Below are 23,590 nucleotides of genomic sequence, written 5' to 3'. Positions count from 1 at the left end.
ACCTCGTTCAAGTACCTCGTCAAGGTCTCTTTGACGTTATCCAGCGTTCCAAAACGGTCGCCTACCAAGCTCCTTTCTATGCTTAGGATCATGAAGAAGTCCTAAGGTGCCACATCGGGGCTGTAGGTCACTTTCGTAGCTGTCCAAGAGATCACGCGAGATTGTCACACAGCCTTTTGATCTTCCGATAGCACTCTGGTGGCAATCTGGGCACACACCTTTCTCATGGCTGAATCTTTGGTGAGAATGCAATACAGTGTGGTGTTCGGGATATTACACTCTTCTGCTAAGATTATGAAACTCATACTTCGATCGGAATTGAGTATTTCTCTCACTTTTCGCACATTTTCGTCGACCTGTGTCGTTGACCGACGCCCATGGAACGTGGCACCGTGGATTCGTGACGCAACCCTCGGACAAGGGTCCAATCCAAATGCGACCCGCACACTGAAACAGCCCGCAGACAACTGACGCGGGCCGCGTTGCTTTCCCAAGATCTTCCACTACATTTCTCGATACAAATTGCCCCACTCAAGCCGTCCGCGTAAGCGGATAAAAATCATTCTACTTTTTTTTGGAGCAGACTGTATAGCTATGTTGTACAAGGTGTGATCAAAGAAAGACCAGACTGATTTTATTCTGCACAAACCGTTCAACGGATCGAAACGAGACACAGTGCGCCATCTAGCGACACATATGACGACTAAAACGAGAGGTGTTGCCTTTGTTTACGTCGAGTCGTTACGCTACAGAAGCGGTACGTGTCTTAACATGTTCGTCGCCGCGTGCACCAGCGTCCGTCGAAATTAACAAGTTATGAAATCAGCCCTCTCTTTTTTTGATCACACCTTGTACGTAAATATCAGCACGCTTATCCCCTCTCCATGTGTTCTGATTCCAATTCTTATATTTTACTTGATCTCGTTAACTGCATCTCATTTTGTTAAAAAAACGAATCGCATTTATTGAGTGGACGACGCATTTATCAAGCTTTTAAAATTTTTCACCGCAAGTATTTAAGGCGGTACCTCTTATCCCGAGAGCGAGTTGCTGGATCCTCATTTAGGACCGACAGCCCTTTGCTTGTGAATTCCGAGGACTTCAAAGGCGGATGGATATCTTCTTCGGGTGTGCTCTGAGCCTCATCACGAGGATGGCCATGAATTCGCGTCCCCTTCGAGTGGTGAAGCCGAATGTCCTGCTCTCTGCGCACGTGTTTCCGGAATGGAGGCAACCCTTCTTTTTCTCGCATTTCGATGTTAACATTTTTGAAAGAAATACCTGCGACGCGGTTCATTTCCCACAGCGCAGCTCCAAAAATGTTTTACTCTGTTTGGCTTTGGAATGTGAGCTTGTTCGTCCTCTCCATTAAAGCCCGGATAAGGGGTTTATATATATATATATATATATATATATATATATATATATATATATATATATATATATATATATATATAAACCCCTTATCCGCGCTTTAATGGAGAGGACGAACAAGCTCACATTCCAAAGCCAAACAGAGTAAAACCTTTTATATATATATATAAATAAATAAATAAATATATATATATATATATATGTGTGTGTGTGTATATATATATATTTTTTTATCCCCTTCAGTCATCCATCGTGCATATTTCACAAGAAGCGATGCCCTGAAGATAAAACCATCAAAGGGTTCTTAGTAATGCTAGTCTCATATAGCATTCGAAGGATTGTATTAAACAGGAACTATGCTCAAAGACAGGAGACTTTAAAGTTGAGTGAAATACTTTAATTTAAAAAAAAGATGATATTTCATTTGAACCACTCTGCAATCAAAATTTCGTGCCAAAAACATGTTACACGATTTTTAAAAATATTTTTCAAGTCCATGAATCCGCATGGTTAATTTATTTGCTTGGCTGGTCCAACGTACAAACTATACGTGCGGGTAAAAGTACGCTTTTTATCAATGAGAAATTCACCTTTTTGCCTATTTTGACACATTTTCATCGGGAACTGCTTGAATTTAGATTTTGGTTGGTTTTAGTTTGGAGACTACGAATTGTTTGAAATTTTTTTGAGACCTTAAAGATGAAAAATTAATTCATCCGCACCATTTGAATTGATTAGACTAAATGTGCCCTGTAATACACAATAACAGAATGAAGCTTTATTACATAACCATTCTTTCACGCAATTGGAAAGTTTTCGTGCATTTTAAGGAAGTATTTTGGAATGGCGAAAAGCATTAAAAAGGAAGTAAAACGTTGTTTCACATTTATTCACGTTATATGAAATGCAGAGGCATCTACTGATTTTATTTCATGCAATGATTTGAATTGCGTTGACCTATGTATATTTTGCTCTGTTCAGTTCCGAAAATAACTTGTTGCCTCAAATTGGATTCACTCGAATTCATCAAAATCGATACACAATAACTAATTCTAATGAAAGCTTCAAAAATTAATTTTAAACCTCAATTTCACATGGAGTCATTTTGCTACTCATTGTATTCGCCGCGAGTGTAATAATCAGGAAAATAAATCAGGTACCTAATCTCGGATAATTTTTCTGCGTTTGAGCGTGAAATGTCTCCGTGCGAAGGAACATGGAACATTCTATTAATCTCTAAGTGCTGGCAAGATAAGCTTAAAGTTCATCAAATGTTCACCGTTGATGCACAATAGAGACGTCAACATATCTCAGACATTTGTGGAGCAGCATGAGTACCATAGAAGATACAGAGAACCGTTTAGCGCAAATTTACTAGTAATGCTGCTACGGTCGCCAACCCGCCGGTTTATTTAGACACGCGAGGATATGATTCACCCAAAAATTAGCCCAAAGGCGTTCGAAATTTACGTATTCAAGGGACGGGAGTCGGTTCCTTCCCCTGGGTGACCTGACATCCAAAAAGAACTACGCTCCATATTAAAGGCTCTGTTAATTTTGCAGTCACATTTTTACTCATGTGTTCTCATCGTTCATTTTTTTCCTAAAAATGCCTTTTTCGTATTTCTCCTCCGTATGTCCCAAATACTATGAAAGGTGTAGTCCATAGAAAGGAGAATAAACCGTGGAAATAATGTTCGTTAAAGGAAGATTTCACTAAATTATTAGACAGTCCTCGACTTTGTACCCAGGTGGTGATTAGTTCGGGAGAAAAAAAATAATTTTTCGCTCAATTTGTTCCGCAGTAGTTCACATCTCACAAAAGCTAATTTGAGTACCCCAATCAAAAGTCAAATTTTGAAAATGAGCTAGTATGTTTGAAATTGAAATAACAGAAGCTCAAGATGCACCGCTGTATTTTACATTTTTATTTACTGGATGGATTTTTCATAAATTATTCCCAAAGTTTATTTATTGTCTTATGCTGTTGGAATAAAACGTCGATCACTTTTCACTTTTTCATTATCGGCCCTTTTACTCGAGCGAGGAGCGAAAGGTTTGCCTAAAGTAGTCATCAGTAACAGCTTCAACGTCACGTTTTGTAATTGAATGGCAACATTCTGTTTATTTGTTTTGGATACTCGAATCATTCGTTGGTGTCGGCGGAAACAAGAAAACTCCGGCATAACCCCTGGACTTTCTTCTTTTCATAACGGCGTTATTACGAATCACGTGATTTTCCGAGTGACGGGTGGTATCTCTCTTAATTTATCATTAATTTCGGATCTGTTGATTAAACGCTCGGCTTGAATTATTTCGGCGATGTCGCGGGTGAAATCGCATGATTGAAACCACTCTTAGGTACAAGTATAGCATTGCATTGAGTATTCGAGTCACCAAAGGGCGTGTTTTTTTGTATGCGTAGGGTAGCGTTGAGCAACCAGCGACCACTGTGCTGATAATGTAATGACATGCGCGACTTAATGCTGATCGTGCAATCAGACAGGAGCAAGGCTGGGGTCCAACGACGGGTCATTTCTCTGTACTCCCCAGGGACGCTCTTCCAAGGAGTCATCCTGGCCGTCGGCGTGGCGGGCAATGCCCTGGTGGTGGCCGTCGTTGCCAGGAGCCGCAGCATGCGCTCCCCGACCAATTGCTACCTGGTGAGCCTCGCCATTGCAGATTCCATTGTCCTCATCGCATCCGTGCCAAACGAGATCCTCAGCTACTTCCTGATAGGTGAGCATCATACATCCAAAATCCATAGCAGCCGAGTGCTGTGTCATTATTTCATTTAACTTTTATTCTTTTTCTTGTTACTAGCAGCTCATCTTGCAATCGTGGAGAAGCATTTTGTGTTTCGATGCTGTAGTGCATGTAGCTTTAGCCATCATTACCTCCATGATTTGAAACCTTTACATTTTAATTGGTACTAACATGCAGGAAAAATTTAATTTTCATGTTAAATGAATGGTGTGGGATCATCAAGCCTACCACACATCTTAATTTTGGCTTGCAGGGTGCCTTGTAGATTTTTGTCGTACTTGGTGATTTAATCCAGGAAAAATGGACCATTTTTGGTGCCATTACACATCAGCAAAAATATAAAGACTGAATTTATTGATCCGTCATGTATAACCTTGGAAAAAAACGCTTGAGTCTCGGTAAAAGTCATGTGTCCATTGACGTATTATAATCACACTTATGTGCACATAATGCAAATAGTTCGTTTTAAAGGCATTTCTGTTACTGTCATAGCCAAAATTATGGTGACACTTCTAATTATTTTAAATACTACTCTTATGACGTGTTACGTACAAGATCTGCCCCAAAAGTAGTCGAAATGAGTAGATTAAAAAAATTTGTTGCCAGAATTGATAAAGTCACTTAATAGTCTTCGAAGTAGCACCCTTGTGCGTCCTCACACCGCTGCCAGTGGGTTTTCCACTTCTCGTACAATTTCCGGAAGGAGACGCCCGAAGTGCTTCTAAGCTCCATCGTCACGGCCTATAGTAACGCTTTCCCCGAGTGGTGGTGACGTCCTTTCCGCAAGAATTTGAGGTGGGGGAAGAGGAAGAAGTCTGGTGGGGCAACGTCAAGGCTGTAGGGTGGCTGAGGCAGGGTTGCCACGTTGTGCCGGGCCAGGTAGTCCCTTACTCACTCGGTAACTCAGAGAGCACTCGCGGTACCAACTTCACACATACCTTTCTCATATCCATGTTTTCGGTCACAAGTCGATGAACATCACTTTCAGGGATACCAAGGTCATCAGAAACCATAGGAACACTTAATCTGCAATCCCTCTCCAACAAAACTTTTACTTTTGCAATATTTTCGTCAATTTTTAAGGTCGAAGGGCGTCCTGAACTTTCGGCGTCTTCAACATCTTCTCTACCCTCTCGAAATAACTTGTGCTTCTCAAAAACACCCGATCTATTACTATTCACCCCGCGTTATCACCATAAGCTGCTTTGAGCATGAGTGTCTTTCCCAGTTTTTCCCAGTTTCACGTCAAATTTGATGGCTTAGCGCTGTTACAATAGCTGTTTAATGACGGAGGATAACGAGGTCACGTTATAGAGGTTTCTCAAATGAACAATCCACTCTCCACAAAGGCTGGGAGCCAATGCCGACCGATCTTCAGTCTTTCCTGAGATTCCCCTCCCTCGAACCCAGCTGGAGTTACCGTCTAGCTGGGTAAAACCCAGCTGGACACCCGTCTGTCCGTCTATCCGGGAAAATATTAATCATACTACTTTTGGGATAAACCCGTCATAACTTTTAAGTATTGCACATTGTCCACTTGAATAAATAAACCGACGGACTCTACTGCGTTCACGCGACTATAGCACGAAATTCAAAACGGCTCGTTTGCGTGGGAACGGTAGCCGGCTGACGACGCTCAATTGGTGACACTGCATTTAACGAAATTAACAACATGCACCAATAATAAGATTGTTTGCAGATTGTGAATCACAGAAAAGTTATTTTTAAGTTTAGATGTTTTGTCATAATTTAATTTTTCGATTCGGGACAAATTTTAGTACTAGACAACATTTAAATATTATTTCGTTAGTTACCAGCCAACAGAAATAGAAAATAATGCTTCCTATTTGGTTCGCGGGTTTCGATGATTCGTTCTAGGGAACAGAATGGGTCAAGTACCGGAAATATTTCCGAGTATAGTAGTAGATTCGGAGGATAGACAATCAATCTGAAACTTATATTTGAATTAAGACTAAACAAGTAAGGATACTGGGTAGATGATCATAATGGGAAGCGAGAGTAAGACAAGGTAATTACACTACTTTTCTTGTTTCAAGAAGTATGATATGACCTGTGAGTAAGAACGAAAGGGATCCAGAAGGGAGGAACCAAGTTAAATCTGGAGATAAAAAAATACTACACGATTTAGTCAGGGGATTGTAGCATTTTTTCAGCGAATTAAAAGATCAATGACCAATAAGATACGGTAAAGATATATCACAAACCCAAACTACATCTCAATAAGTATAAACTAGGGGTACGACAAATTAGGATGGTATGATCTAGAGAGGGAGAGACAACTCATGAATTTAACTTTACGTTAGATGTAAGCCGGTATAATGGTGAAGTATTTAAGAGAAGAAAGAAAAGAGAAGAAAGATTTACTAATCTTTTCTTCATAAAGAAAAGATTAGTAAAGTCCTTGATATGGACCGTAGAGTTGTATGGTTCCGAAACATGTCCTTTGAAGAAAGATGATGAGCTTAGATCAGAGGCTTTTGAGATACTTGTACGGTGAAGGTTGAGTATAAGCTTTCTAAAGAGAAAGACAAATGAGAAGGTATAAAATGTGGTGGCGGAAAACAGGAAGCTGTCCAGGGAAATTAAAAGAAGGCAGGAAAAAAGGATAAGGTATATGCTGTGAGTGAGAGGCTGGATTTAAAGGAAGGATGCTGGTGTCTTCACAGGAAAGAAGGCCCAAAAGAATAGTAATTCTTAACTGCATAGTGGTGGAAGATATTATTTAAAGTTAAAAATAAAACAGTTCGGAGGGAAGGTTGAGTTCTTCGACGATGCGTCAGAAGTCCACGATGGAGCGCAACGTTTTTCAGTACACCTTCAGAAAACTCTTTTCAATAGACTTGGTCCAACATTCATGCAAATAGTTGTAATTAATTAAAACTAGTTCCTTTGCTTTAAGTAAAATTCATTGATTTTGTGAGGCAGTCGGGAATCATAATTTGATGCATGCTTCTGCCCATATTATTTTACCCCTGTGTAAAAATTGTGTAATATAATAAGACAAGTTTAGTCTACATATGCAACCTAATTTTATCTGAAGGATATTCAATATTTTTCGCAACAATTTTTGTAAAGACATTTTTGACGATGTAGGTATGGAGTTAAATTGATCCCTCACTAGAACCGAATAAGTCATAACTTTTTATTTATTTATTAGAGTAATGTGTATTTGTGAGCATATGATGTAAATAAGAATGGGGAAGAATGGCCGTAAAAATTTACGGCCATTGGAGTTTTATTCCCCATTCTTATTTAATTGAGAGGCCGTAGAGCTCATTATTTCTTACTAGCACATGATTATTATTTTAAGTATTAATTAACATTTTTCCTGCAGAGTCGGCACAAAAGTGTTGCACTGGGAATAGAGAACATATGATCACTACATTTTAGTGGTAAGTAAACCTTAAAGTGAAGTATCCAGAGTCACTGGAATAAAAAAAATGTCTCAGGTAGCATATATATATCATTTGGTTAATTATCTTAAAGCGAACCAACCCTACCAAATTTGAGGCAGCCTTGAGTGAAAGACGGTAAGTTTATGAAACTTGATAGAAACTTCTAGCTCCTGATCGATATTTCTAATTTTTTTTCGGGCGAAAAAACGTCGAGAAAATTAAAAAAATGAAACTTAAGAGATATTAAATTTGAAATCTTATAGGAGATGTGGATGCCATTCACCTTAATAGCCGTCAAATTCTTGGAGATAATTGAAAAGAAAACAAAATATTTTATACTTATTTAAAATATTAATTTGATGTGTTCCTTTTGTTCAACAAGCTTACACTCATTTACAATTTATATTAAAATTGGAATAAAAAAAACGAAATAACCATTTTCTGAGATTATTTGTGACATATAGAGAAGCAAATCAGTAGTCCGTTTGGGTTTGTAGCTCCTCGACTTTTATAATTAGAAATACATAATTTATTCAGTGTGCACCGAATGAATTAACGGAATAATACCCTGGGGTAATTTGAATGCAATGATGTTAAATCTTCCTGCCACAGTAAAAATGTTGACCGTGAAATTATTTAAAGCTCCCCAATCACCTGACGTAAAAAAAGATTCTTAATGTGCCTCGTCAAACAAGAAAGCTCCATTTGGCAGTATGTACTGTCGCGGAATGTTGTATTTCGTCCGTTCATTACGAAATACATTCAAAAAGAAATGACAAACCTTTAATTAATCGGGAACTAATTTTGGAAGATAATTAATTTTAAATGACCTAGCAATAAGGTGTAAAGCTGCCCGAGAGAGAAATATTCTAAATTTGATCTTTGACGCCCTATATTCAAGAAAATAAATCGTAAATTTTATTCGTACACCTTATGCCAACTCTGGGCTTAAATTATGTAATAGTAGCATAATTATGTAGTGATCGCAGTTTGGATCAGAAAAGTTATCTTGATGAAACTTTCTGATGCATTAATTTGAGGGAGTACCACTCAGAGAGTGCCATCCGCTTTTGGATTTCCCCTTATACGTGTGTGTATTCCTTTCGGATGCTGTGGAGTGAGTCTGGGAGGAGCGGCTTAAAGGTGCGTGGGATGGATTCCGACGCCGTTGGCCCATCCATTTAATGTCATCGTCTCCCGTTTCCTAGGTAACCGGTGGGTGTGGGGTGAGCCTGGCTGCGCCCTCTTCATCTTCAGCCAGAACCTCGGGATCAACGCCTCCTCCCTCTCGCTGGTGGCCCTCACCGTTGAGCGCTACGTGGGCATATGCCACCCGATGCGCGCCCAGGCCATGTGCACCGTCTCCAGGGCGAAGAAGATCACGTTGGGCGTGTGGGCCTTTGCCACGCTCTACTGCTCCCCCTGGCTCGGTCTCACGGAAACGAAGCCCCTTAAGTACAGGTAAGTGAGCCGAGCGCTTCCCCACCCGAGTGGCCATCAACCAATCGTGCCGGATCAAATCTAATGAAGATGCCGACGAATGGAATAGGATTAATTATAGACCGATTGCCGTTTAAGTTGAGAGTCGCGTCAAGGATCTTTAATGAGATATCTCATGGCCTTCCCCTCGGGAAAATTCCTCACGCTGAACTTTCCTCCTTGCATTCCGATAGGATTTCGAACGCAGTCAAGAGGTCCAGGAAATAATAAAAATATCTGTAACCCGGTGAAGATCAAACGTGATATAACTCTCAACCAGCGGCATGCGGAATATTAAGACCACGCAAAATGTGGACCATTCAAACGGCTTCTTGGAGAAACTACTTCAAAGTCTACCACATTACCCGTTTTTCCGGCAGCATTGCGCTCGTTTGGCTGATGAGAGATTTATCATCCGTGGCAGGGAATCTATGTATGTTTTGTTGTGAGCTCAGGTAGACTCATTAGGGTGTAGTTCGGTTGAGAAAATAACTGATATTTGGAATACTTAACTGAAGTATTCTTCTCCAGGAAGTCAAAGGCGCTCTGATAGGGCAAAAATGGGAGTAAGCGTATCTTAAGTAATATGACAACATATGTTCCGTATAATTTTCACTCTTTTCAGTTCTCAGTATCAACCAACATAGGGCATAGGAAAGAAGTATAAGCATAGGAAATATTACGGGAAAAATTAAAACGAATGATGCTCTGAAAACAGCCACAAGTAGTGTAACTACAGTTTTTTTAATGTCAAAAGAACTGTTGAGATAATGATTTCATAGCAGTTTATGTTTTGAAGTTGCTAGACTTTAATACAAAGTGCGACAAGAGAATTACTTCCAACTGGACTTAAAAGTTATTATTATTCTTATTTATTTACTCCCTATGCAAAATTGGGTATCCTTTTATTGGTTCATTCGGCCACTTAAAACCAAATAAAAATCAGCCTTTGTAATGCACTGGACATTCTGCTGAGTAAAGCGACGGAAAATACGTTTACACAAGATTGTTTCATCGGTTAAGTGGCAAAATGGTGAAATTAGCTCTCCACCAAAGCAATGAAAAGTCTTATAAACATCCTACAACCTAAAATTTTGCAATACATATATTATTAAATAAGGTTTATTATTTTATTCATTCATTGTAGCCGGTTATTACTCATTGAAGTTTACAAATACAAGGGTTAGGTGAAACGTGCTCAGCCTGACACAGAGCTGGCGTTCTAATCAGTGAAAATGTATGATTCCTGCCTGGGTGTACATGTCATTAGTTCGTGAAACAAGTTTAACTTGTTCTCTCAAGGAGTTTGTTTACACGATTTGTTGCAGTAGACGTATTTCGTGTTTTTTGTTACAATGGAAAAATCTGAAAATTGTGCGATCAAAAATTTCTTCGTTTCGGATGGATTAACCCCACAAGGAAATTTATCTAAAGTTGACAAAGGTGTGTGGGGACTCTGCTCCTTTAATGTCACTCATTAAAAAGTGGGCAGCTGGATTAAAACGTGGTCGCACAACCCTCGAAGATGACCCACGCGAAGGACGCCCGGAAACCGCATACACAACGAAAACCATCGAAAAGGTGCAGGATATCTTAATGGACGACATTCGAATGAAGGTGAGTGACATAGCTAAGTCCGTGGGGATATCGGAAGAAAGGGTGCGAAACATCTTGCACAGATAATCAGGGATGCGAAAGCTCTGCGCAGGCTGGGAGCCGCATTGGCTGAATTCCCATTAAAAAACAAATGCGCAAACGATTTTTGCAGCAATGTTTGGACCGAGTGAAGAGGGAACCGACCGATTTTGTGCGGTAATATGTCACAATGGATGAGACATGGGTCCACCCTACAGGCCAGACACGAAACAGTTGTCGAAGAAGCAGCGGGTGGAAACTGGTGGTTCAGCGCCAAAGAAAGTGAATTCAATCGCATTTGTCGGGCAGGTCATGGCGAGAGTGTTTTGGGATGCGAAAGGGTTCCTGTTAATTGATTACTTTGTAAAAGGCAAGAATGCATATACAGGCGAATGCTACTCCAACCTTCTTGACCAGCTGGATAACAACATTTGCGAAGAAAGCCCTGGTTTGAAGAAGAAAAAATCATCTTTCACCGGGACAACCTGCTGTCACCTGCTCCTGATGGTGCGTTGGCGATAAGGAAACGAAGGGATTTGAAGTACGATTTGCTCGGCCATCCCCCTCGTCTCCTGATTAAGCATTCTCAGAATTCCATCAGTTCCCAAACTTGAAGAAATTAGTTTCTGGGAAGCGCTTCGCGTCCAATGAAGAAGTTGAGAGGGTCCTTGATGGATATTTTCACAGCCTTTCAGACTCTCACTTCCGGGAAGGAATACTGATGTTGCAGAAATGCTGGATTAAATATGTTGAAGTCAGAGGGAGATTATATAGAAAAATAAAATCACTTTTAGGAAATGAATCACTGAAATCACTGGAAATAGTAGTCTTTCATTGTGAGGCCGACAACGTTTCACCTTACTCTCGTATCTACCAGATCTGTATCTCGCCAACAACGAAATACGTATACGATGTCTGTTCCAAAAGTATCACATTTTTGTTTTTTTCAAAAATTATTTTTTTATTCATTAATATCTATTTTGCCCTTTCAAAGTAACCCCATTAGATGTAATGAACTTGTGCCGACACTTTTTCCAATCCTCGAAGCACTTCACAATATCATTTTTTTAGACCTTGTTTAGCCCCTTCTTCGATGCGGTCTTTATCTCGTCAATCATAACGTAGCGTCGTCCTTTCATGGGAATCTTCAGTTTCGGGAACAAGTAAAAGTCACTGGGGGCCAGATCTTGGGAATACGGTAGCTACGGCATCATTGATGGGTTGATTTTGGCAAAAAATTCGCGCATAAGCAACGATGTGTGAGCAAGGGCATTGCCATGGTGCAACAGCCAATTTTCTTTCTTCCACAAATCCGGGCGTTTGTGGTGGATTGCTTCACGCCAATTACGCATAACTTGCAGGTTCCTAAATATTCCTTATTTACCGTTCTACCCTGTGGCAAGAACTCATGATACACCACGCCCCTGCAATCGAAGAAAACTGTAAGCAAAACTCTCACATTCCACCGAACTTGGCGCGCTTTTTTCGGTTTTGGCTCGTGCTGCAGCTTCCATTGGGATGATTGAGCTTTATTTTCCACGCCATAACCATAAACCCATGTGTCGTCACCAGTTTAGACCCTCTGGAGCGAATTTGGGTTTAGCAATGCTAATGCGTTGCTGTTTTTGTGAGCAATTTTGTACGAATTTCGCGGCGACCCGTGTCACATCCAAATCATTGGTAAAAATCGAATGGCACGAACCAATCGATATGTTTAGGTCCTCACCAACTTCTCTAACGGTGATTCGACGATTGGCCAATGCTATTTTCTTCACTTCATCAATGTTTTCGTCTGTTGTTGATTTGCTCGGGCGTCCGGCGCGCTCTTCGTCGTTCACATCTTCTCGGCCCTCTGATAACTTTTCGTACCACAGATAAACGTTGCTTCGGTCCAAGGTAGCTCCTCCATATGCCACAGTCAACATTCGGAATGCGTCCGCGGACTTAATTTCGTTTTTCACACAAAATTTGATACAGATTCTTTGAACAATTATTTGGAACAGGCAAAATTCGAAGCCAAGCCAAAACACGGCCAAGCAAAACAGCTGTCAACAATTAACTGAACATTTTAAATGGCCGAACTTTTCGGCATAAGTAAGTACCAACATAACGTCACAAAAAATCGAAAATCAAATATACGTAACCAGCGGAAATTCAAAATTCGCGATACTTTTTGAACATACCGCGTAAGTCCGTACGTAGTGTTAACATATTGCTGCATTTAAAGATGAAGTATTAAATAATACTTCGGTGTTTTGACATATAAATGAGGTCCTGTGAAACATTGAAGAACATCACCTCCTCACATCATCGAGTAGTTGTTATGCATTAGTTTTCCCCTGTTCAATGATATTAACCATCTTGATTCATTGAGATTTGTTTTGGAGAATTAATAAATACTGTTAATTTTTACGCTTTATTTCTTCAAAATTAAAGAACATGCTTGTCAAACTGCTTGCCATTAAAATGCACACAGCAGTTCCGTGTATTTTCGTTCAACAATTCCATTTTTATAAATTTCCAATAGAATGAGTTGAAATTTGATTTTTGGAGATTTTTGTTGATGAAAACAAAATCCAATGATTCGGAGCTGGTTTCCGACGCAAACCATTCTCAGATCATGTCTTAATTTATCGAGGTAATCCAATTTTCCTAGAATTAGCCTTATTCCCGGATAGGATTCCCAAAGGAATTCAGCCTATACTTTAATTGGTGAAAATAAGGCAGCAGAACTTAAGGGCAAGGAAGACTGTCGATATTATTGAAGCATGTGACCTCATTGAAACCTAGGCCAATTTAAACTTCATTGATTGCACACGCCTCTGGTTTTGAGGTCAAGCTGTCGCTGTTATCGAGTGAATCATTATTGAACTTATTTGTATAGATTCCAGTGTATCGGACATATAATCAATCGAGTTTATTTTTTAAATTGCAGTCCTTTCGGTTGACGTGCAATGATGCGGATTTGTGTGTTCAATTGTCTTGACTCGTAGGCATCTAGGCCAATAGATTCGCTCTTGTGATGAGGATTTGGTGCCGACGCTATTAGATTTTCTAAAGAGTTTTAGAATAAATTGCGACGTCACCCTTGGATCCGTGTTTCCGCCTTCTTTTGTCAAATACATAAACCGCAATAGCGAGTGGCAGGAGGTGTTGGGCCACGAGCGAAATTATTTCTTCTTGTAGACGAGTTGGGTAAAATTACATTTTCCGGGAACTCGAGTGTTCCACGTGTTATTTTATGCTGATGTGGTAACAAAGTTATGAAATGGAAAAACGATTCGTCGTATCGATTGTTCCCTGCAGGCAGTTTTCCTTAACCCCTGTCTGTTGTCGAGCCTAGAGGCTAGAATAATATTTTGTTATCTCTACGTCAGGATTAAGCACGCACCGTTTCTATTTATCAAGGATGTTCAGTCGTGGATGTAATCTTCACATTCTCAGCTGCTCCCGTTCCAAAACTCTTACTGCTCCCCTTCCAACAACCGAGTGAAGCATTCTGTCGTTTCCATTTCAATTGCAATTCTTTCTCGTTGCGGATATTTCGAGCATTTAACAAAGAACGACAAAGCAAATTAAAACCAAAGAATTAAAATACGACGGTAAAACTCTGTCGAAACGTAATTCCATCGCTTCTTAAGTTTAGTACGTCCATGGTTTCGCGTTCCCCTTTCATCGGTGTTGTTGGGTGATGTAAACTGAAGGAATTACCTCCGAGGTCAGAATCGAAGAAAAAATAATTTTGAATGCGATTGATTCAGAATTTTACTCTCGTTACCAAAAAGATTTTTTTCATGTCAGGGGCACGAGATACGGGTACTTTTGTGACGCCATGAGCTGATCTATGCAAGCTCTTGTTGCGTCGACCGCCGCACGAAGCCTCAGACGGAGGGCGCCTCTTATTTGTTCAGGGCTCGTAAAGGGAACCTGCCGACAAATGAAACCGCCAATTAACTCCACGCCGTGTTAGGGAAAACAACGCCCCTCATGTTCAACTGTGGGGTAATCGTTACGTCACGTGCTACTACTAAGTCAGCATCAAAGCAATTATAATGTATCCGAGGCCTTGGTAGCTTCGGGTGGACAAAACCGTCTCTATACGTATTTGTTCATTGCTGGAAGGCTCCACGACGCTTTCAACTGGAGAAACAAAAAGTTGCACGACAGACACCAAGTTTCACTGGAGCCCAATTAACACAGTTTACGCAGCACCCCATGCCCGAGGCCGAGAGTCGGGTCTTTAGTCTTTGACAACCGGTTGCGCTGCCCTCCCGGAATACCTATGGTGACAGTGAATTGCATTAAAATGATTTGCTTATAAAGGTGAACCATAGGAAAACATCTGTTGCTTTCCAATTTCACTTTCAAGAATTTACATTTTCGCTGTCATAAGTACTGTTGCTATGTGTCGTACCACTACTATCGCCATAGTATCCAATCGGGAGGTTGGTTTGATAGGTGAGGGTATAGGTCACCTCGTATTGATAGGCAGTGGGTAGTGCGTTTGACTTTGCCCAGTGGGTTCTTATTTTCCCAGCTCATTCGATCTGCATGGAGTGACGGGGTGAGGTTGAGAGGGGTTTAGGATGGAGAGGGTTGCAAGGAGAGAAGTGGGGGTGTCTCGGTTGTGAGTGTGGAGGGCAAGGTGGCTTTGGGTTATTAATATGTTTGGCGATTCAAAAGCCCTTTTCAACCTAATATAGTATACCTAAAATTTCTGCTTCCAACGAGATCAATCTTACGATAACTGCTTTACCATAACTGTGATGGAATACCACTTTACCAGCAGTAGGACTACGCAACACTTTGAAATGTCGAATAGGTGTCAATATTAACTTTCATGCCGACCTGTCGACGCCGACTGAAGGATTCGGTGACATGTCGTGGTGATGATGCTGGTGTCGAATTCACCTTGGATGTGAAGGTGGTATTGATGTCGAGGGCGATGTTGAGGTCGATGTTGATATTGATGGACATAGAGGTGGACATAGATATCTTCTGTTACAATGTTCAATGCCAGTGCATTGGTCTGGAATCCCAGAAGGGAAGATAATCTCCAAATAAGACTAGGGAAAGATCAACTTGAACGAGTGCAAGACTTTCACTAAATATGAAAAGGAGACGGTTGATCGAAGAAAGTTGAGGGATTTATTAAATCGGATTAGGAATGACGAAGCAGGATTTCTACGAGAAGAAGCACCTAGTATTGAGGACAAATAGTGCTAGCATAGACGTAGGAAGACGATTTAAACGATTCAAGGAAGCATTAAAAGTTATCTATAGAGTCTAGAGAACATTAAAAGTTATATATGCTCACAGGTGTGACGATTGAACAAAACACTGAGATCGAAATGGTACGGTGGCTAGTTTAATGGTTTCTCACCAATAGGGCTCGGGCTCGAAACCTGAAGGCAGCAGATTTATTTCATTGGTATTCAGATCCCGAAACCTGATGTGATTTTTGGAAGGCACTTTGAATGAGTATGTCGTCCGTCGGTTGAGAGGTTTAACTGCGCATACCTTGGCACCTTTTGGGCTAGTGAGCTTATGCCGACGCCGGGTTTCTCTCCACCCTTTCTCCATTCCCATCCATCCCTAATGACATCAGCTGTCGGTCCCCTCCCCTAGAACTACTGCTATTACTGGAACAAAACCCAATATAGCGGACGCTCACAATTTTGGTATTTTGTTAGTTCGGGCACACTAAATTCAACAGGGTATCCACGCTTGCTTGGGTTGTGCACCCTTACGCTCGATGTTTAGTTTCCGTCGATACGACCCGATAAAATTTTGATGAGGAAGGTATATTCGAGGGATGCAAAAATTATCTTGTGGTCTTGTGTTTGAATTGTCGCGCTATTGCGGGTATTGGCGGGGGGAAACCAAATTATTTGATAATTAAGGCTTGGCATGTAATCAGTGTTGGTTGCAGGGTGCGTTCCCTAAGTAATGCAATTATTTTTAAAAAAGTATTCTATTGAAAAGATTTGCAGAAACACTTATAATTCTTCCAAGTACTGTCCTTGGGCCTCTACACAGTTTTTCCAGCGACTTTGCCATGACCAGTACGTGCCTTGGAAGGCCTCTTCGGGGACCTTTCGCAAGGTCTTCGTCGCGGCTGATTGGATCTCTTCTATGGACGAAAAACGGGTTCATTTCAGGGTTGCCTTAATCCGAGGGAAGAAAAAGATGGCTGCTGGGGTGACGTCAGGACTATGGGGGGAGGAGGGGCAGCGTTGGAATCCGGTGTTTGGCCTGGAACTCGCGGACTCGTAGCGCGTTGTGGTAAGCGGGTTGTCGTGATGGAGTTGCCAGGTAGCGGAGATGTCTTTTCTTTTCTCGTCCCCCTTTTTGGAGTCATTCCAGCACATACACGTAGTAGGCAGCGTTAACTGTCGGTCCCTGAGGAGCAAACTCCGTATTGACCACTCCTTTACTGTCGAATAAGACAATGAGTATTGTTTTCACTTTTGATTGGCTCTTTCTTTCCTTTTTAGGCTTGAGGGACTGGTCGGTGTGCCTCTCAGAGCTTTGGCGTTTTGTTTCTGGGCCGTATTAAAAAACCCAGGTTCCATCACCAGTGATGGCGCTGTCCAAATAATCAGGTTCACCTTCAATGCGTTGCAAGAGTTCAATGAAAAATTTCCGCTCGGTTGGTCTTTCGCGACACGGTCGGCGCGCAGACGTTTACAATAACTGACGTCCTGCCGCTTCCATAGCTTTGAGAGCACCGAGACCAATTTTTCGACAAAGCTTAGCGTCTTCCCACCTACTTCAAGTTGTTTGATTCCAATCCGACCAATAGGGGCGGCGCGGGAAATTTAATTGCATCTCTTTCGGAACGCACCCTTTATGATTTCAGGGTTTGGAGGGAGGACGGAGGGGGAAAGGGAGGAGTGTGCCGTGGTGCGTGGGGTTGTTTTAATTCCTGCTGCCACGTTGCGCCAAAGGGTTGACCCGTGTCATGCTCCAAACGACAGACAGAGTGCTGCACTTGAAATGCTTTCCGTTCGAGCTTTAATTGGCCGATCGTTCGGAATGCCACCGGATTCGTTTTTACGAGTATGGTGCTCGAGCCGTCAATTAGTGAACATTCATACGTAATCGAAGAGTGATAGTCACGATTTCAACTGACTGCTTAATCATGAATATTCGACATCAATAGAACTTAAAAATACCTGTGCTTCAGTTATCTGTTCAAGATATCCAAAATCTCACGGCAGGAAGTCAGTGTGTCAAAGGTCGAACCAATCTGATTTGTTCCGCCGGAACAAATTGGATCGCTTCCTCCGTCCGATTTAGAAGACTTAATGCTTCGTGGGCGTCCAAACGCATCGCATGCTATTGAGAGGGGAATTGATTTGAAACTTCGAAGGAAGGAATGGTCCCACCGAATTTAATAATACTTGAAACCGAAGGGCCAACCTCCCCAGCATCATTCCATGTACCTAACGATCAACAAAGTCACCTCAGCAGGGCAATGTGAAGTTCAACTCCATTCCGAATTTCAACAAGTGTGAATATTATTCATCAAAATGTCCAGTGTGGAGTCCTTATGAAATATTAAAATGGAATAATATATCGAATCTACCTCGAAATAAAAACACAACTTCGAGGAAATAAAAGACGTGTATTGCAATTGTGCTCTTAAGGCCCTGTGGCCCTTAAGTTCCCATATTTGTGTAAACATTTTAAACTTTTGTGTCAAAGGGAGCTTTCAAACTTGTGGTCACAATTGATACTCCAGTATTCCAGCCATTGTAATCATATCACCTATTGGATTGAAACACTTGAAACTATCGGCAGAAAAATTGAAATATTTCAACGTGAAAAAATTATAGTCTCCTCGGTGAAGTCTTCTTATACATGTCCTTTTTTCTTTTTCCAAAATTCACTGTATGGGATCTACCAGCCATGATCTACCAGATCTACCATGTACCATGGGACTTACCGTCCATAATCGGGAATAACAGTGACTTAGGTAGTATATGTGTATTTCCCACACTAATCAGTAGTGTAATTGTAAGTAATGAGGGCAGAGGTCACCCCAGTATAGGCTAGAAGATATACTACCTTGATCAAAAATTTCCCGGAATTTATTCAGAAAATTAAAAATACAAGTTTATTCATCTAAATCTATATTGTCCCCTTCAAAGTAATCCCCATCGACTGCAACACACTTATGCCAGCGCTTGATCCAATCCTCGAAACATTTTTTATATTCGGTTTTCGGTATGTCCATCAGTGCTTCCTGCGATTTTTCCATTACTTCCTCTCGGCTGCTAAAACGCGTTCCCCGTAATGGTTTTTTAACTCGATTGAACAGAAAGAAGTCACAGGGAGCCAAATCAGGTGAATTCGGTGGCTGTTGGATGGTATTTGTTGCATTTTTCGTCAAAAAATTACGAATAATGATAGCACTGTGCGACGGTGCGTTATCATGGTGCAAAATCCACGAGTTTTCTGCCCACATTTCTGGTCTCTTTCGGCGAATTGCTTCACGCAAACGTCTCATAACGCCCAAATAATACTCTTTGTTTACTGTCTGGCCTTCTGGCAAAAATTCATGATGCACTACACCGTTGTAATCCATGAAAACCGTCAGCATTGCCTTCTTTTTTGACTGAAAACGACGTGGTTTTTTTGGTCTCGGCTCATTTGGTGAACGCCATTCACTTGCCTGATGTCTGGATTGCGTGTCGTACTCATAAACCCACGTCTCGTCTCCAGTAATGATCCTTTTGATGAATGTGGGATCGGATTCAGCCTCGCAAATCATGTCTTTTGCGACGTCAACACGGTCTCTTTTTTGCATGAAATTGAGGTCTTTCGGCACCAACTTTGCTGCTTCTCGACGGAAACCCAAATCATTAACCACAATGTCTTGGGCGGATCCATAGGCAATGTTCAAGTCCTCCGCTATTTCTCTGATGGTTAATTTGCGGTTATTGACCAACATTTCTTTTACTTTATCAATTTTTTCACCGACTTTCGATGTCGATGGTCTGCCACTGCGTTCATCATCTTCGATTGACTCACGACCACTTCTGAACCGCTCGTGCCACTGGTAAACGACCGTTTTTTTTAGAGAATCGTTGCCGAAACACTTTTCCAACATTTCCAACGTCCGTGCGCCACTAAATCCGTTTTTTACGCAAAATTTAATACAAGTTCGTTGTTGCAAATTTAAATCCATTTCTGAAATTGTAAAAAATCGCCAACACACACAGAGATAGATGTACTCTTGGCTACGTAACTTTTGCAAATGTCAAGTTATGACACTAAGATTTAAAGGGAATATCAACAACAGATGTACCAATTTAACAAAAAAAACAGAACTCAAATCGGAACGATGGGAGCGCCACACGGTGGTTATTCCGGGAACTTTTTGATCAAGGTAGTATATTAGTAACACATGTGAGGTTCATAAATCCAGCAAAGGGGGGCGGATAACCTTTCCTATATCACCATTTGATCTCCAGCCAAGTAGTGGTAACTAGAAAATTAAGCAGCTTGAATTTTTAGAAGTTATGGGATGTTCAAGGCCGTAATAAAAGGGAGGATACTCTGATAGAGGCATAGAAGAAGGAAGACAATAGGTTTTTGGGCGGCATGAAGACGGGTAGACGGAAAAACCAGGAGGAAGTTCACGTGATGCATTATACATAAAATCTTAAGCTACTGACCAAACCTTACTTTAAATAAGCAAATTACTACGAAACTGATGGTGACTTTTGAACGGATAAATAAAAGAAATGTTTTTCCTCTTACTCAATGCATGATTTCAACTTGTTAGAAACGGCGAAGCTTCCAATTAAAACCATTTGCAATAATGTAATGTCTCGTGTACGTATTACCGTTTTACAGACTTCTATCATTATGAATTCATGGCTTAAGTACCTTCACACCACCCCTGCTACGAGCCTTTGCGGTGGCTCGCAATACATTACGGAGATGAGATCTAATCGCGTTTCATGGACCATTTGGGATATAATATTCGTTTCATGCACTTCGGTTGCCGTAATACATAGATATATATGCGGTGACCAATGCAATTCACAGCCAATGGAGATGAAAAATAACTTTTTGATGGTTACCTTAAATTTCTGTATGGTATAAATTGTAATTTACAATTCGCGCTATGGAAAAGACACGATAACTGAGCTTAAGCTGTGTGCTATCTAGAGAGATGTCCTTAATTTTTAGAAATTTCTCTCGCCCTATTCATTCATTTTCGACAAACCTGCAATCACAGATTGACGTGTGGGACCATTAATACATTTCGACAACCCTCTAATGGGAGGCTAATACGTAAATTACCTCACAGTAATTTATGAATTAGTTTCATCCATTTCAATTCCGGCGACGATATATCTCGGAAATTACCTTACTGGAACAGGAATATGTTGATCGAACGCTGAATGGAATATGAAATTGGCAAGAGCCGTCAAAATCATGCTTCTATCGTCTTTCGTAACTCTAGACAACTTATTTAGAACCTGTACATGTCTCTGACGCAGTACAGGTGAGGATAACGAATGTTGAGTCGGAACGGCCAGTGCTAGGCAGAGAAGTAAGATAGGGATTTCCATTAAGACATGATCTTTTCAATATATATATATATATATATATATATATATATATATATATATATATATATATATATATATATATATATATATATATATATATATATATATATATATATATACTCATTCACATAGAAATAGGTATGATGAAAAGAGATAGGAGCACATATAAAAGACGTACACTGGATGTGTACGTCTGTTATATGAGTTCCTATTAGTATATATATTATTATTAGGTAATCTACCGGTTAAGGTAGGCTTTACTATACAGTTCTTCTATATACTCCATCTCTCTTGGATCTTTCCTGGGTCAACTGTTATCTCCGACTGTTAGTATAACTTTTACTTTCTTTCTTCCCGATAAAGATTTAACCTTATTGTCGAGCGCACCAATTTCACACTTCCTCTGCAAGCTTTCCATATCCTCGCACTGTGTCTTCCACCATACTTCTTTTGCTTTATTTGTTGCCCGCCTCAATTTATTGTTTAATTCTTTGTACTTCATTTTGCCTAACACTGTATTTACATTCTTCCATTTTCGCCGCTCATCCATCTTTGTAATCATCTCATCCTTGATCTATGGTTTCCTAGTCCTTTTAGCGTTAACGGTTCCAATAGTGTCTTTTGCGGCTTTCGATAACCCTTTCTTGATACTCTCCCATTTTTCTTCGATAGTACTTAGCTCTTTACCATCCTTCATAATTTCCTCTACAGCCTGTTGGTACTCCTTCCTTTTCAATTAATTTAAGGCCTCTAAATTCCATTTTCTAACCCCCTGCCCCTGCTTCATATTTTTGAAACGGACGCTACATTTCATAACAACTAAATCGTGGTCAGAGTCCGCATCCGCTCCCAGGAAGCGTGTGCGTGGAAGTGCGAATTTATCACACTGTTCCTTAACCTGTGTCTGACGAGGATATAATCTAGCTGATATCTTTCTGAGTCACCTGGCATACTCCATGTATACCTGCGTCTTTTGTGGTGTCTAAACCAAGTGTTGGTGATAACTAACCCCTGTCTCCTGCAGAACTCAACTGCTTTCTTCCCGCGGTAATTCCTCGTGTCTAAACCGTAGTCCCTCACCTCCTCACCATCTCTTCCTTCGCCTACCGTCGCATTCCAATCCCCCATCACTATCAAATGTTTTCCTGCGGGAACACACGCGATTATGTCCTCTAACTGATCGTATATCCTATCCACCTCTTCTTCCTTATGGTCGCTCGGTGGATGTATACCTTAATAATAACCAAGTTCGTCGGTTCTGCTTTTATCTCTACTAGTAGTATTCTATCTGTTACCTGCTCTATGTTGACTACGCTTCTTCCTACCTCTTCATTTAATACTATGGCAACCCCTCGTTGGCTCTCGTCCCCGCAGCTGTATATTATTCTATAATTATCACTACAGTAATCCCCGCTATCCTTCCATCTCACCTCGCATAGGCCTAAAATATCTATTTTTCCCATTTCCATCTCTCGCTTTATATTCTCTAATTTTCCTGTCCTCAACATTGCCCTAACAACCCAATTTCCTATTCTAACTACTTTGGTCTTCTTCTCCTCCTGCGTCTTATGTCCTGCTGCTGCTGCGGATGTTGCAATAGGTGTGGTGAGCAGATAGTTTTCTTTTCCGATTATGTGTCAATTCCACCTCTTCCCTCTCACTCCTTCCCTATCTCCGCTCCCTCTCTAGTCTCTCCTCTCCCTTTCCTCTCCCCCAACTATTCCTCTCACCCCTCCTACGCCTCCCGTTCTCCCCTTCCCCTGGCCCCCTTCCCTTTCTCTCGCACCCCTCACCCTTCCTATTCCAGCAGTCATTACTTCTGTTTCTCCGAAGAAGACCCAGCTGAATTCCGTCGAAATGATCAAGAAATAACGTGTGAGTGATCTTTATGTGTTTCTAGATTGTTTGCTGCCTTCCTCTCCCTCTCTCTCTCTCTTTATATATATATATATACACACACGAGGGTCATCCGGAAAGTAGTACCCGATCGTGAAATAAAGACACAAAAGTAAATATTAACAAACATAAAAAAATTTATTTGAAAGAGGATACTTTAAACTACTTCTCAACATAATCTCCAAGCAAATTAAGGCATTTGTCATAACGTGTGACAAGTTTCTGTATTCCTGCTGCATAGTCCTTCGCCGCCAGCTCATTGAGATACGCGAGGGACCCATCTTGCACAAATTTTTGCATAATGCAGATGGTGTTTAACAATTTCATGAACAATTGTTCGAGAAACATTGGGAAAATGCTCACAGATGTCATCAATTGTGACGCGCCGATCGTTCCTCACGAATTCGTCAACTGAGCTCACCAGTTGGTCTG

General features: G+C 40.9%; 1 protein-coding gene across 1 annotated transcript in view; it reads left to right on the top strand.

Annotated features, from left to right (window-relative positions):
• The window catches only part of LOC139689559 (thyrotropin-releasing hormone receptor-like), a gene marked incomplete at its 3' end in the record, with an annotated part of 49,421 nt that overhangs the window by 7,204 nt on the left and 18,627 nt on the right, over positions 1-23,590 (top strand). Inside the window, exons 2-3 of the mRNA XM_071586714.1 lie at positions 3,928-4,113; positions 8,765-9,017. Coding sequence (XP_071442815.1) covers positions 3,928-4,113; positions 8,765-9,017 — 439 coding nt within the window. The remainder of the gene's footprint in view (positions 1-3,927; positions 4,114-8,764; positions 9,018-23,590) is intronic.

Source organism: Hetaerina americana, unplaced genomic scaffold (assembly GCF_022747635.1).
Source record: "Hetaerina americana unplaced genomic scaffold, ioHetAmer1.1.p SCAF_247, whole genome shotgun sequence".
NCBI classification, from domain to species: Eukaryota; Metazoa; Arthropoda; class Insecta; order Odonata; family Calopterygidae; genus Hetaerina; species Hetaerina americana.
This window is presented reverse-complemented; position numbering and strand designations above follow the sequence as displayed.